The 14,041-nt window shown below is 41.4% G+C and overlaps 1 protein-coding gene across 10 annotated transcripts in view; it reads right to left on the reverse strand.

Annotated features, from left to right (window-relative positions):
- Nucleotides 1-2,438: 2,438 nt before the first annotated feature.
- The window catches only part of QTMAN (queuosine-tRNA mannosyltransferase), a 189,950-nt gene continuing 178,347 nt past the window's right edge, over nt 2,439-14,041 (reverse strand). For 6 of the 10 annotated variants that reach the window (XM_076343133.1, XM_076343125.1, XM_076343129.1 and 3 more), the window contains 3 exons: nt 11,824-11,894; nt 11,029-11,120; nt 2,439-3,750 (listed from right to left, as the gene is read on the reverse strand). In XM_076343133.1, the coding sequence (XP_076199248.1) occupies nt 3,667-3,750; nt 11,029-11,120; nt 11,824-11,894 (247 nt within the window). In that variant the 3' untranslated portion in view covers nt 2,439-3,666. Of the gene's footprint in view, nt 3,751-11,028; nt 11,121-11,516; nt 11,895-11,954 lie in introns of those variants that run through there. The other 4 variants (XM_076343126.1, XM_076343131.1, XM_076343127.1 and 1 more) reach the window with 4 other exon arrangements.

Here is a 14,041-nt window from a genome sequence, read left to right on the forward strand (position 1 = left end):
AAGAATTGCAAAGTCCCCCAAATCAAGGATATATAAGAAGGAAAGTATTTTTTTGCAAAATCAAGGATTCATGGAAAGGTTTTAATATAATTCTAGGAAATTATTCCCATGAAAACAATTTGTTTGAAAGAAAATGCCCTCCAGTCCTTTCCACACAAACTAGTCTTGGGCTAGTACATGAGAACCAAACTTAAAAGTGACTACGAGCAGAAATGAGACTGACTAATTCATTTCAACTGTCCTTACTGGAATAAAAAACAAAGAGTAAACAGCTCGAACAGGGAAAGGTGAATTTAATTTTCAAGGCCCTTTAACTTTTAATAATCTGAGGAACAATATGGGAGGTACATTCTACCCTCCCAGTTATCCTGACATAAATTCATTCAAGATTTATATTGGGGTAATAGAGAAGCAGAATTTGCTCCATGATTTCTAATGAACTGCTGGCTCAGTCTTTAAAAATGCAATTAGAAAAACCTAGCCTCCTAATTCAGAACAGCTTTGAGCTAAGTCAGAGGTCTCGATGCTGCAAACACGGATGGAAGCCAGTCTGTACCACGGCTCCTCGCGGTGCCTGCAGCACGACCAGAGCGGGGCTAGGAATGCTGGAAATGGTTTGCTACAAAATTCCCTAGTTATTTTAGGATTTTCTTTTCTATTATACGGGAAAAGGCAGTTCTCATGTGGAATAAACCTGTGTTTCCTGTGATCTCAAATACTAAGACAAAAGGATTGTAGGATGAGGTGCCTGGCCTGTTACTGATGCAGGAGGCAAGGAGCTGTCTGGTCGGAGCGCTGCCCGGTGAGACTGGCAGGAGTCGGGAAAACCCATTCGGCTTTAACTCTGCACCGAAACTTGTGTCAAAGCGCTTGCAGTTGCTGTGTCAATGCAGGTGAAACATCAATAAATATTAAAGTAAGTCAAGGGCTAATTCTGTCATTCTACTCATAAGATTAGGTGTCTGCATTCACCGCTTACTCATGTGTGCAGGAACAACGGGACCCAGATCCCAATTTGTCTCTCTGACCTTTTGAAGTGAAGGCTTTAAATGAAGCAGCGCGGAGCGGCTGTCTCGTTTGATCTTCAGAAACTGCGAGGCAAAACTCCTCAGGTTGTTTCGGTCTACAGCGGGCTGGTGGGGGGAAGACTGCCTCGGGGGAAATATCGCCTCCGACTACCTGGAAGTCCTACCTCACCCTCTTGACTGAGGACCTCGAAACAGGCCAGGGTGGCCCCCAACATGAGGCCAACCTGAAGGTCCTAGGAGACGCGGTAAGGACATTTTCATCCTTGCTCTAAAGCAGCTGTGTAACTTCGCTAAGAACGTAAAGAAATATCAGAAGATAATGCAGCATTGCTATTTATTACCCTGCAATTAAAGTTCTCACAGTGTTTCTATTATAAAATGTTATTTGCCAAGGGTTCGTAACTCGGAGGGAAAACTTTCCATTAAGATGAAGCCTCGCTTAACAGACTGAGCTGGGTATGGTTAAAGTATCAGCGATCAATAAGTAAACCAAAACAGGGCATCACCTCGCCACGGAGCTGGGTGGGACCTCCTTCGGTCGCGGGCCTGATCAGGGTGTGCACTGAGGACAGCAGGAGTCTTCAACTCGAAACCACAGAGCTTTGGTGTATCGAGGCTGTTCACTACAAGCCCTTGAGCAACGTTACAGCATCTCCTTTTTCCCTTGTATTGGTTTGCGGAATGATTCACTGTGAAACTTCAACTGATTCGCTTTAATGGTACCATGCCTCAGTTTCCCCATCAGTGAAGACAAAAAAAATTTGCTCTTGTCAGTGCAAGGTGTGATAACATCAGTGAACATTTACGAACTTCCGATAAGAAGTGCAAGGTAGTCCTGTTACTTGGCTCTACCAAGTACGACTGCCGCACCTACGCACGCTGTCTTGAGAAGACCACTTCTACTCAACCACATTAAACGCCTAGACCCAAGCTGGGCTTTGGCTGAGCAGAAATGAGGAGGGACCAGCACAAAAGATGGATGATTACTGCACAATTACAACTCCGCAGTGCTAGGAAAATATCTGAACACTTACCATTGGACCTTCCTTGGGTTTTTTGATGGCTTCATGGAGTAATTTTAAAGAGAGGTTCCGCACGCTCTCTCTCACACTGAAAAAGGACAGTTCAGCATCTTGACGGCGTCAGAAGGCACGAGGGCACGTGTGCGGAGGGGGACCAGCCCGCGCCTTTCACCTGCTGGGGACGGTGCTCGGGCAAAGGAAAGATGCCGATGTCTGCTGCCAGGTGACAGCCTGCCGGGACGGGGAGAGGAGCTACCCTGCCTGATAGGAGGGAAGCTGAAACCATAGCTGTCCGCAAAGAGAGGTCTTACCAGGCTTCACATTGTAACGCCTTACCGAGAGTCCTCTTCTTGCTTCTTCCCAGAGCGGAGTTGAAAATCTTGGAATTGTCATAACGTTTTATTATCACTTGCAAAACAGATTCTACTTCATCAGATAAAGACACAATTGCATTCATTGACTCTGACACAAGGATATGCATAGTGATAAACATACAGATAGATGTACACACTTATACATGAATGAGATATGCTAATTAAAAATTGCAGTGGGCACTTTATTAAAAATTTATTGTACAATCTACATCTTCAAAACATTTTACATCAACAAATATAGCAGCTTGACTGCTGGAATCATAAGTGATTTATCTTTAAAAGACAGTATTTGTAACTGGATGCAAAGATTCTTGATGAACTGCTGTTACATTTAAACTACTGGTTTTTATTGGAAGTATTTTGACCGTTATCTGTTTGTTCTCCATCCTTGAGAGAAATAAAACAAGTGTCTCGGCTTTCATTTTATCGGATAGATGGCACCACGTAGCATATTTCCCATGCTAGTTTGAATTACAGCTGTTCATCTTTCAGCTTTCTTTAAGATTAATTAAATGCAAATGTAACTCCGCGAATCATGGGATTACCTGCCAGACCCCTTATTAATACCTTCACTTAAAAACCCCTGTGCCAGAGAGTCATTAATTTGAAAAAAAAAAAAAAAAAAAAAAAAAAAGGAAGAAGAAAAGTGCTAAAGCAGCCCTTTGCCTCCAAACAACCCAGAGATGGCTGCCCAATTAGTCCGGCAGCGTTCGGATCCTCCTTTCAGGCCCTGTGGCCCTTTGAGGACACAATAAGGCTCCAATGATAACCTGGCAACCTAGGTAGAAACTCAGCCAAGTGTGAGCGTTTGAAGCTGCAGCTTGGCTGCCATCGTGTCGGCGAAAAGAAAGAATTCAGGCACCATGTCATCCAGTACAAAGGATAAAAACAGATTCAACCGGAAATTCAATGTGGCACCACATATGGGATACATGAGTGCGGTTATACAACAGGCCACATATTTTTTTTGAACAGTCTCCTGCATGTGATGCCGAGGACATGTGTAACCATCATAACGTCTCTAAGAATCTGTATTTAATTTGAGCTGGGGTGGTGGCAGGGATTGGAGATCTGAAGCCGCCACAGGTTTGTGGCAGATGGCTCTGTGTCAGCTATGACAAGCAGCCAGGCTCGGCTTCCTCTGCAGATTTTCTTTTCTCTCTGATCAGGTAAATATGGGCACACTCTGGAAACTTCCACAATTCTGCCTGAGGCTGCAAGTTTGTGACTTAGCCCCATCTGTCACAAATCTTCCCTCGGTTCTGCTGCGAGCAGAGACCTGAATTTACCGCCGAGCGCTGCCCAAGAAAACCCAGCCGTCTCGCCCTACGAGGAAGCAGAAGAGAAAAGCGCACAAAGTCGCGTTAGATGACGGGACACGAAAGGGACGTCTCTCGCAGGGGAAGGAGCGCGGCTCTGTGCCGAAACGCTCTGCAACGCCCGGGATTTCAGGAGCGGTGGAAGGGAGTTGGTCGGAGAACGCTTACGCGGCATTATCTGGAAACGGGGTGAATTCAGCGGGGTTTTTTTAAGACAGGTAAGCTGGTCGGCAGAGCCAGGTTATTTGCTCCTGGCTGAGCACCATCAAATGTCCCTCTGCTCTACTGGCGGTCTCGGCGGACACAGCAAGGACTGAACACCCGCGGGGACTGACCTGCCCCTCTCACCCTCAGACATGGCAGAACCAAGAACTGGCAGGAGTGAGGGAGTAATTCCCCTGCTTGACCATCATCGCTCTGGCTTCTGGGCCTTATTTTAGAGTAACCTTGGAGAGAATAAACTCAACTCCCTTTTTTTTGGTGGGTGATGAACCTGCAAAGCTCTGGGCATTAGTTTTTTCAAGGAATAGTGATTCAGTCAACAGTTCCTAAATATGCAGAGAAAAAAATCATCAAGAGAAGCAAAGTTTTCACATAAAGCAAGATCTCCCCATGAAGAACAGGCAGCATAATAAGATGTCAGTAGCAGTACAATATTCTTTACGATATAATCAACTTCTTTGTTTCTTGTGTTCCAAGATCAGAACTGAAGTAATTAATATCTACTCTGCCAGCATTAGACTTCAGAGTTAACCTTTAGCATTTAATAAGGACTGTTCACCCATTCAGACCTGCTTTTCAGGACAGTTGGAGTTCAAGCAGACAGTACTGATTTGGCGTACATTTTATTCACGTTTTTAAAAATTACCTTAACAAAATTAAGAATTAGAGACTATTATTCAGCACAAAAACTGAGATTTGGCAGGCAAGACAGCAGAGTGATTTACAGAGCTGACTTGTATCGGGTCAGCTTTGCTCTGTGACCCAGCTCCTTCCCTCTGTAAGCGAGTACTGGGGAAGAATCAAGGTGGAAAGCAGCTTGTAGTAGTTACTTTTGGAGCTCAACTTTTAAACTCCAAGCACCTTTGGAAACCACCATCAAAAGACAGCACTGGTTTACACGAATTGGGTGCACTGTGAGGCCCGAGTCAGAGCATACTCCTCACTAGAGTGGCAGTACTTCCCTGAACAAACTGGTCTGTTCTGAAGTTTCATATATCAGCCTTTTAAAACTCGTTTCATTCTTTCTGCCTTTAAACAAAAAAACATCAAATGTTGGACGCGAATCTATGCACAGGACGGTTCAGAACACACTGAACAACTACAGCAGTAGGAAAACAGTTTCAGGCTTTCTTTCTCAAGGTCATTTGAATATATGTTACTGAAAAAAAATAAGTTTTCATGCTTTTTGCAACTTTTCTTTCAAAGGCCATCGTATTTCCTTTGACCCATTTCTCCATCTACCATTTTGCAGTGGCTGTGCTTCACCTGCCAGTTTTCGTTTACTTTCTAAAACTAAACTGGAAGCTATTTAATACTGTTAAAATAAAAAGTTCAAAGTCCTGGTGTTTATGCTGAAAGATGCACACACAACCGCTTTCTTAATGAGCGCTTTCTTCCTGCTCTACAAGTGCGGCCAACTGCTACGAGCTATAGACCAACGTTTTCAGAAAGCTGAATTCTCCTAGATGTATACCTCAGAGAGCCAAGAGCAAGACAAGCCCTGGGAGAAGCTGAGATGCAGGACACATACGTATATACGTGTATATGCATACTTACATATATCTCTACACATGTATGGCTGGATCCCAGAATGACCTAGCAGGCAACTTCAACAGCCTACCTGCTAGCTCATTTCTTCCACAGTGAGGATCTACGTTAGCGAGCAGACCTCACTCTACCATAGCTGCTTCCAGACCCACATGCTGCTTGAAGACCTAACGTTGACCCAAAATGCTTAAATTGTGTCCCACAGTCCAGCAGATCTTCCCGCCTGTGCAAACCTCCTAAGCTAGCTGGATTTCACCTGTATCAGCCATACGTATGGGAATGAAAAATGTCAAGACTTCAGTCTAACCTGGATACGGTCCTGAGCGACTTAATCCAACTTTGAAGTTAGGTCCTGCTTCGAAGCTGGCCCTGCTTTGAGCAGAGGCTGACCAGATGACCTCCAGAGGTCCCTACCTAAATTACTCTATGATTCTATGTTCTAAATAAGTAACCAAAGTTTTCTTTCACGTAAGAAATCCTTATGTTATATACATTTTACTTAGGAACCCGTGCCTAAGCACTGACAGAGAGATGGGAGAGCGTGGACACAGCATGCTGCACTCCAGAGTTCCCAGCTGCTATAACCTTCCCATACAGGCTCTGAGAAGCAGATCTAGACCATCTCTGAAACCACTTTAAATTATGCTCACTGGAAAGCAAGCATCTCAAGAGGCAAATACAAGTTTCCCACCTGTGCTTCCAACCTCCTTCTGACCTGCACCTAATGCTAACCAGGTAGAAGCACCAATTCAATACAATGCCTTCTTTTTTCTCTGCAAACACGCTCTGCTGGAAATATGTGTACTACTTGCACATCCTATAGAGCTCTAAATTAACTTTACCAGCTCAGGACAAAAGATCTGGAGAACACTGTAAGCAAACATCTGCTCAATATACATTCACTGTTAAAAAGTAAACAGTATGTTTGGCTCCATAAGGAACAGGTTGAAAATTATCAGAGTACAACACATCGTATAAACTGATGGCATGGCCTAGAATACTCTGTAAAGTAATGATCACACCAGCACAAAAACGGCTCTCGAGCATCGAGATGGTTTGAATGATGGGAGATAAGAATATAAACACAGAATAACATTCACGAAGAGAGACTGAGAAGACTGGGATACTATACGAGTTTGACAAATGGTTATAAAATAATGAATGGTATAGAAAAGATGGATGGGGAGCTTCTGCTGCCAGGCAATCAACTCCAGAACAAGCAGACCCTCAATGCAACGGAAGGTGGGGAAACCCTGAGCCGCTGGAGGAAACGCTTTTAATGCCGTCTGTAAACATATGACGACCTGCTTTGCTACAGGAGGACGTGAAAGACAAGAACAGGGGTTTCCAAGGGCCTGAATGTCAAAGGGAGAACTATTATGTACAGCCTCGCAATACTTAATACTAGAAGATTATGAAAGATGGTAAAATCTCCAAGTCCAGGGTTAAGACCAATCCCTAACTCTCAAAGACAAAGAGAAGACCTTCAATACCCTATTTCTACCTGTGCCAGCCATCTCCCAAACATCTGATGCTCACCGCTGTCAAAAACATGGTATTAAACACATGGCGTGCTGATCCAGAGTGGCAGTTAGCATCCCTACGGAAAAACAAATTTCTCGTGGAGTTTTGCTGGGGAGTGGGTAAGGATAAGGGCAGAGACATCGTCCCCGGCTCTTACGTGGCCTGTACGAGAACTCTGAACGACTGCTGCTCCTTGCAGCAGGGCTGAGTAGCTGATGGGACATCTGGCATGAGGCTCCCCCACACCCTCACGTGTCCAGCGCCCCGTATCCGTGAGAATGCCTCCTGCTGCCTTCCTAGCCGTGCCTAAATATTAAAGCTGGACCAGGAGCGGTTTTCTCTTCCGTATGTTTTCCTGACATACCAAAGATACTGCTTTATCTCAAACCAGAGCAAAAAGAGAAGGAAAAAAGAAAAAAAGAAAGTTTTGTTAGAACTGCCCTATACAGCCAAATCCTGAGACTGGAAACAATTCAGATGTCTACGGTCTAACTGGGATCTTAATTTGATTTTACAGCAGTTTAATCCCTTTGAATTCAGCAGACTTCCTTCTACAGTGGCGTAAGAAAGAAAAAAAATCACGCCATGTGCTTTTCATAGGCAGGTGAGCTTCTGTAGTGTGATGGAAATGAGAAGATGAATGTCAGAAAGTGGGCCAAATTCTTTTCTCCGTTAAACAAGCATGAGTGAGAGTAGGATTTTTCCGTAGGAACTGAAGCTGACAGCATGTCAACCAGCACTCATTCAGCTGGGAGGGCTGGGAGAGATTATTTAAAGTTGTCAGCTCCTTCCATGCCTGGCTTTTGGCAACTCTTCTTGTCCCTTTCCACTGTATACTCTTTATACATGCTGTATTAAATTAAGAAACTGAAGTGAGGGAACTGAAAGGTAAACTTAAAGAAAATAGTGCGGAAACAAATGCTTTGCCCTATTTTTTTTTTTTTTTTTTTTAAATTTTAAATCTACTCGATAGGGAGCTTGCAAACACTGACAGGTCTGATGGTGTACTCCGACTGAAACTGATGCCCTGTTGTTGTTACTTGCTTCGTTCTGGCACTTACTTCGGCAACCACAAACACCCAGAACCAGAGAGCAACGTTTGATTCCATAAAACTGGAACAGAACAAATAATTGACAACAAATGAGGTTTGCTTTCCACTCATCTCAATCTTCTGTTAATAACTGGTGGAAGGCAATGTCGAAATGCAAATGAGCCAGCCTTGGGTGCTGTGAGAATACGCAGGGTAAGTAATACCTCATTTGGAAAGGTTTTCATAGGTGCTTACATTATGGACGTTTTTAAAAGTCTGCCAGCATGAATCTGCTCCGCCGAGTTAAGCTCTTGCAGTTTAATGTCTTGGTCTGTGCATTTTCACAGGGGTATTCACTGTGTCCGGCTCCCTAACCTGGCTGCCCCCCTGCCTTTCATCTCCCTTTTGCCCCTAACTTTGTCAGCACAAGCACCGAGGACAACCGAAGGAATAAACTGCCTGTTTAATTAGACCGCTGTCTAATTATTACGGATATCCTTAGTAATAAAAACCCAACAATATGTAAAAGGATAAGCCAAGGTACTTCTGATGATGATTACTCCCCAATCTATGAAGCAGAATCCCCAACCAGTAAAGAAAAGCCCTATTTGCTTTTAAGGTATTTTTTTACTTTCAAAACTTCACTGCTACTTTACAAACTTCAGGCAGGGAGCACGTCAGGAAGGTTCCTGAAAGAAAAATAGCTAGTTAGCACGCACTACTGTGCTAGGGGTGCCTTTTCCACCCCCCTATAGTATATGTAATATTATACCGATCTGAAAAAAAATGAAAATACCGTGGAAGTGCTGCGTACCCTTCACGATTTCACTCTTTTCAGCTTCCTAAAAAGCAGCAGCGTTCCAACTATAATTACATTATCAGCACATATCTAAGCTAGCGTTTTTCTAGGAGGTTTTGCGGGTAGTTTCACTGCGAAAGGAGGGCTTGGCATACGTGGGTGTAGGTACAAAGGGACAACTCTAACAGTATTCTCCGAGCTGATCCAAAGCCTATTAAAGACAACAGGGATCTTTTCTCTGGTGCTCACAGGTTCTGGATTAGGCTCTGCTTCACTCATTTTAAAACGATCCCCCATTCAGCTCAGTTGCTACCTGTTGCAGACACTCGGCCCGACCGCTCAGAAGATCTGAGCTGGGGCCGCACCGTTAACAGCGCACGTGTACGAGGGGTAGGATAAACACCTTCAGCTTCTGCCTGCAAATCATCCCAAGGGGTTTTTTTTAATAAAAGAAAATTAGCATTTTGCTTATGGGGCCCGTGCACACATTTTAAACCCATACTATTTTGTATCAGTATTTGCTCTACCGTTATTTCCATTTTTAGTGCGCCTTGGCTCTGTTTAGGAGCTGGGGATCCACACGTAGAGAGAAAATCCACGTGAGCGCAACTATTAGCTGAACTTGAAGCACTGGGAAGTGTCAAGGTAAACGTTTAAGGACTGTTTTCCCTTTGAAGCCACCATGTATAACTATACGATACTATTGACTCTAAGAAGTAATGCTGAACACTGGAAGTGTTCAGTCAGCATTTTAAACTATTATGAGCTACCTTCTGAACCATTGCCAAGTTAATAGACAATGAAAGATAATGAGCTTGAAATTGGGTGTTAAATTGCATTTTTGGTTCTCTCCTTTTTTCTTGAAGTTTAACTGTTTCCTGCAGAAACAACATCCTCTTTGATGTACCATTATGTAAACGTCTATTTTTAGGTCACAAAAAAAGTCAGGCGTGGGCTAAACCCTCGCTCCTCCTGCTACACGTGTGCGTGAAGGGGTAGAGAGGCAGACAACGCACAGCGAGACCCAACACTCTCTGGTCCCCAGAGGGAGGAAGGTGGAGAGATGAGGTTAGGTCTGCCGGCAGCATGAGCCTCCAAATTAAGGAGGAGATTACTCGACTTGCTCATTAACAGCGTGCCCGGACGGCGACAGCCAGGGAACGCTAAAAAGACCACATTTGTATTGCACAGGTAACACGAGGAGTATTTCTATGCGCCTTTCAGCTGAATTCAGGTTTTTTACAACCTGGAACACCTTTGTCGTGCGGGGGTAACGTGTATCCAACCTGCCCACGGCATAGCCAGGACTGTAAGAGCCGTAAATCGCTGCAAGTTTACGTATCAGCATGCAGAAAAGAGCAGTTATTTTTCTAAAAGCAGCATCGTGTAATAATAGCTCTTCACTGGAATAATATAAAATTCAGTGCTTCATCTACAGTCGCGTAATTAAAAAAAAAAAAAAAAAATTGTGACTCCTAGCAGTATAAAAACAGCTCTTAAAAATGTGAAAGTCGGTCTAGCATTGAACACTCGATCAAAACTTGAATGGAGGGTCTGCCACTGAAACTGTACCTTCTCTGCATAAATAACTGCAAAGAATAGGACATGATAAATAACAGTAAATCATGCTTCCGACAAACTTTTTTTTGTGTTCGACATACCTTAAAAAGCAAAGAGTTAAAATAATCATAATTATCAAAATAATTCAAATAATTCCAAAAGGCAGAGAAATCTTACCTGATACCAGTCACCTGCATTTTTTGAGGACTGAAGATTAAATTAGGATAGGAAGGTAGGCTTATCCTCATTAGTATAATTGTAGGATCTTTCCTTTATTTTCCTTTTAAACTAATGAGTTGCATTAATCCAGGTTCATTTTTATAAGCCTCTTGGGTCCAAATGTAAAGGACAGTCATTTTAGAAAACAATAAATTAAAAAAAAGCATGTAGCATGCATTAAGTGCACGTATTTCATAAGACCTAGGTTAATACAACTGGCATCTAGTTTAATTAATCCTTGTTAGTGTAACGACTAATATCCCTCCCTAGCATGTTTCCTTTAAACATTAGTATGTTAATTAAATGTTGTTTTTTTTAAGGGTTTTTTTCCTTTGTACTTCAATATGGCATTTTATCATGTAAAACTATTCTGAGCAACTACCTTATAGAGATGTTTCCTTACAATATCTGGTCTCTTGCAGAAATTCTGAAGCCTTTTAAAAAGCTGTTCAGGTGTAGAATACAGATATTCAGCTGCAGGAAAAACAGATACATTTTTAATGAAACAAAAACCTCAAAGCACACACTCGATATTAGTCACTTTACTAATTAAAAATGCATATTGCTCTGTGCCGCCTCGTGTTTTACATTATTTAAGCATGATTTTATAAGGTTACCTCAGCTCACAAGGATGTTTAATGCTAAATAAGACTGTGTAGTTGTGCTGTTTAGACATCTCCTTTGGGTGATTAAAATACATTATTCTAATGTAACACAATGCATATGTGATACATTTAGTGATGAGATTTTTCAAAGAACTGGTACTACATTAGTGTGTGTCCTGTACCGCAGTTGCATACTATTAAGTATTAAATTGTTTAAATAATTTGGTGTGATTTTCAGGCCCCGGGTTTTTTTTTTTTTTTCTGTGTATCAAAAAAATCTGCAAACCATTGCAGCATCACTGACCTTTTAACAAAAATCTATCATTACGGGTTGTGTATGCTAACAATGAAGAATGCTATTTCAAAACTTGCTTTTGTGTTATCTTAAAAGAACAGATGGCAAATATAAACTTTGTCTAATGTATTAAAACACATAAAATTTTCCTTAACACTAACATGTTGGCTTGCCAAATAAACAATTGCTTTTGCTCAAGTTTATTCTCAAACTTTATATTTTAGCATGAATCACGTTATTACGTTTCAGCAAAAAGAATGTGCAGCAAAGCAGCTACCTGGAAATATCTCTGGGTACACCAAGGCTTTGGGACACAGCGGATAGCAGCCGCAATGTACAGCTTCGACCCTGAAGATTAGAAATAATAAATACACAAAAATAGACGTTAGCGAGCCAAAAACTTCTTTTGGTGCAAGAGCATTGAGGTTGACTACATCTAGCAAGAGTGAAACATCTTTTTCTTCGGCAGCATAATCCTTCTAAATGCCAAAGTTGCTCTTTTTAAAGAAAATTTTATTGATCATATGAATTACATAGAACAGAACAGCGAGCATATGTTTTGTTCGCTGAATAAATCAAAGCGCAGCTCTGCATTTTTTTGTTTTTTAAATACTGTTTAACACATTTTATAATCAGCAGACAGACACATGTAACAACATGGTGAAGTATGGACGGCTTTTCTTAATAACGCTGCAGAAAAACAAGGGCATACGTGCGCACGTTTGGATATATGTGTATGCATACACAGATGCATACAATCACCAGTACCTGGCAGAACAGATATTCTCCTTCGGCTTTAAGACTCCAAAGGTTACAGTTAAATATAGCCTAGGAACAACTTGCAGCGTGCTTCGGGCTGGGATATTTTAGCTTATGCACACGCTTCAGATGATTTCCTTTATTTTTCGGGACATAAACTGCTGTGTTTTTTAATAACTACTGATGAGATTCCTTTGCCAAAGTGTGCGATGCTTTGTACTTGTCTCTTTTCAAGGAACAATTTACATATCTCTTGTAACATCAAACCAAAATATTTTATAATTGCGACACAGTGGCGCAAAGTTTTCTAGTAGCGAAGCTAAAGAAAAGCTATCCTCTTCGCCTTTGCATTTTAATAACTGAACGGGTTAAGGCATCAAGTTTTCAGGTTGGGTTTTTTTTGCATAATTACCATTGATCTGACATAACGTCCCTCCAAAGATACAACTGTAATTTCTGTTGGCCAGAAATTACACAGTGAAATTCAAAACACTTCTTAAAATATGTTTATTTTATGAGAGTCTTTGAATTTTCTCCAACATGTTGACCATACGAGAGCTTTATTTTTAACTTCGGTTTCCTTCAGTCCCCAGAAAAAAATATCTGAAATCTTGTCAACGTTCACCTTTTCTATTTTCAGTGACAATCCAAAAGGCTGTCGCTACCTTCATGTGCATATCGGGTTTGGTACTTTATTACAGGCACCCAGAAGGAACTCTGTTTCCTTTAGACCTACTCAGTTTTAAACAGGAAAAAAATATAAAATAAAGAATAACATATTCAGCTTTCATGCTAGGAAACTATGCATATCCACAAAACCCAAAGACACACATTCCTCTGCAAATGCTTTTGCTAAGCAATGATTGCTAGGTTTTTTTCATAAACTTTTAAAATTTGTAATTTATGGTTTTTTTTAAATAACATATGCACTTCAGATTGCATTTTAAACATTAGCAACAATTTCAAAGTGTACATCGTCTAGCACTATATTTTTTACCAAAGGGAAATGTTTCTGATGTGTGATTTAATTGATGATTTCAGTTCTTAAATATTGTGTCATATGTCAAAGCAAATAGATTTTTAAAGTTTTCTTTAATCTAGGAGAAAAAAAAAAAGAGTGAAACTGTGGACATTTCAGTAATAGCTCAGATCACTAAGTTATGTTAAAATATTTGCTTTTTAATCGTATCGTCTGCATGGGGGGGAAAAAAAAAAAGAACAGCTCCCTAAAACAAAACTGCAGGCCAAGATGCAATCTGAGTCATCATTTGAGTATGCAATTTCCCCTTATGAAAAACCTCTATCAGGATCATGAATTAGTAAAATCCGAATTTAATGCCTCTGTAGTTTGCCGGATAAAAGTTAAAATTTGGAATTCTTTCATTTGCAAATGATCTTATTTGCATACTCATTTTCCACCTTTCCGCACCACCGTTTACATGCATTTTCTGACAGGTCCTTACTGCAGTGCTGTAAGCCGTGTTATAGACCGTACACCTCTCAGATGCCAAGACCTAGGGATCGAACCAAACTGGGCAGAGCATCCCCAGCACACAGGCACGGGCTTTGGTCCGCAGACGGAGAGGGAAGCTTTGCAACTCCCACGCATTTCTGTCCTTTTCCAGAAAAGTATAATATCATAACAATAATACAATTATTCTTCATTTCAATCCTTAAGCACTACCAGTTAAATAATAAATAGAGTTCCGATTGATCTATTGTTAAAATGGCTAGTA

This window comes from Aptenodytes patagonicus, chromosome 6 (assembly GCF_965638725.1).
Source record: "Aptenodytes patagonicus chromosome 6, bAptPat1.pri.cur, whole genome shotgun sequence".
In the NCBI taxonomy this organism is placed as follows: domain Eukaryota; kingdom Metazoa; phylum Chordata; class Aves; order Sphenisciformes; family Spheniscidae; genus Aptenodytes; species Aptenodytes patagonicus.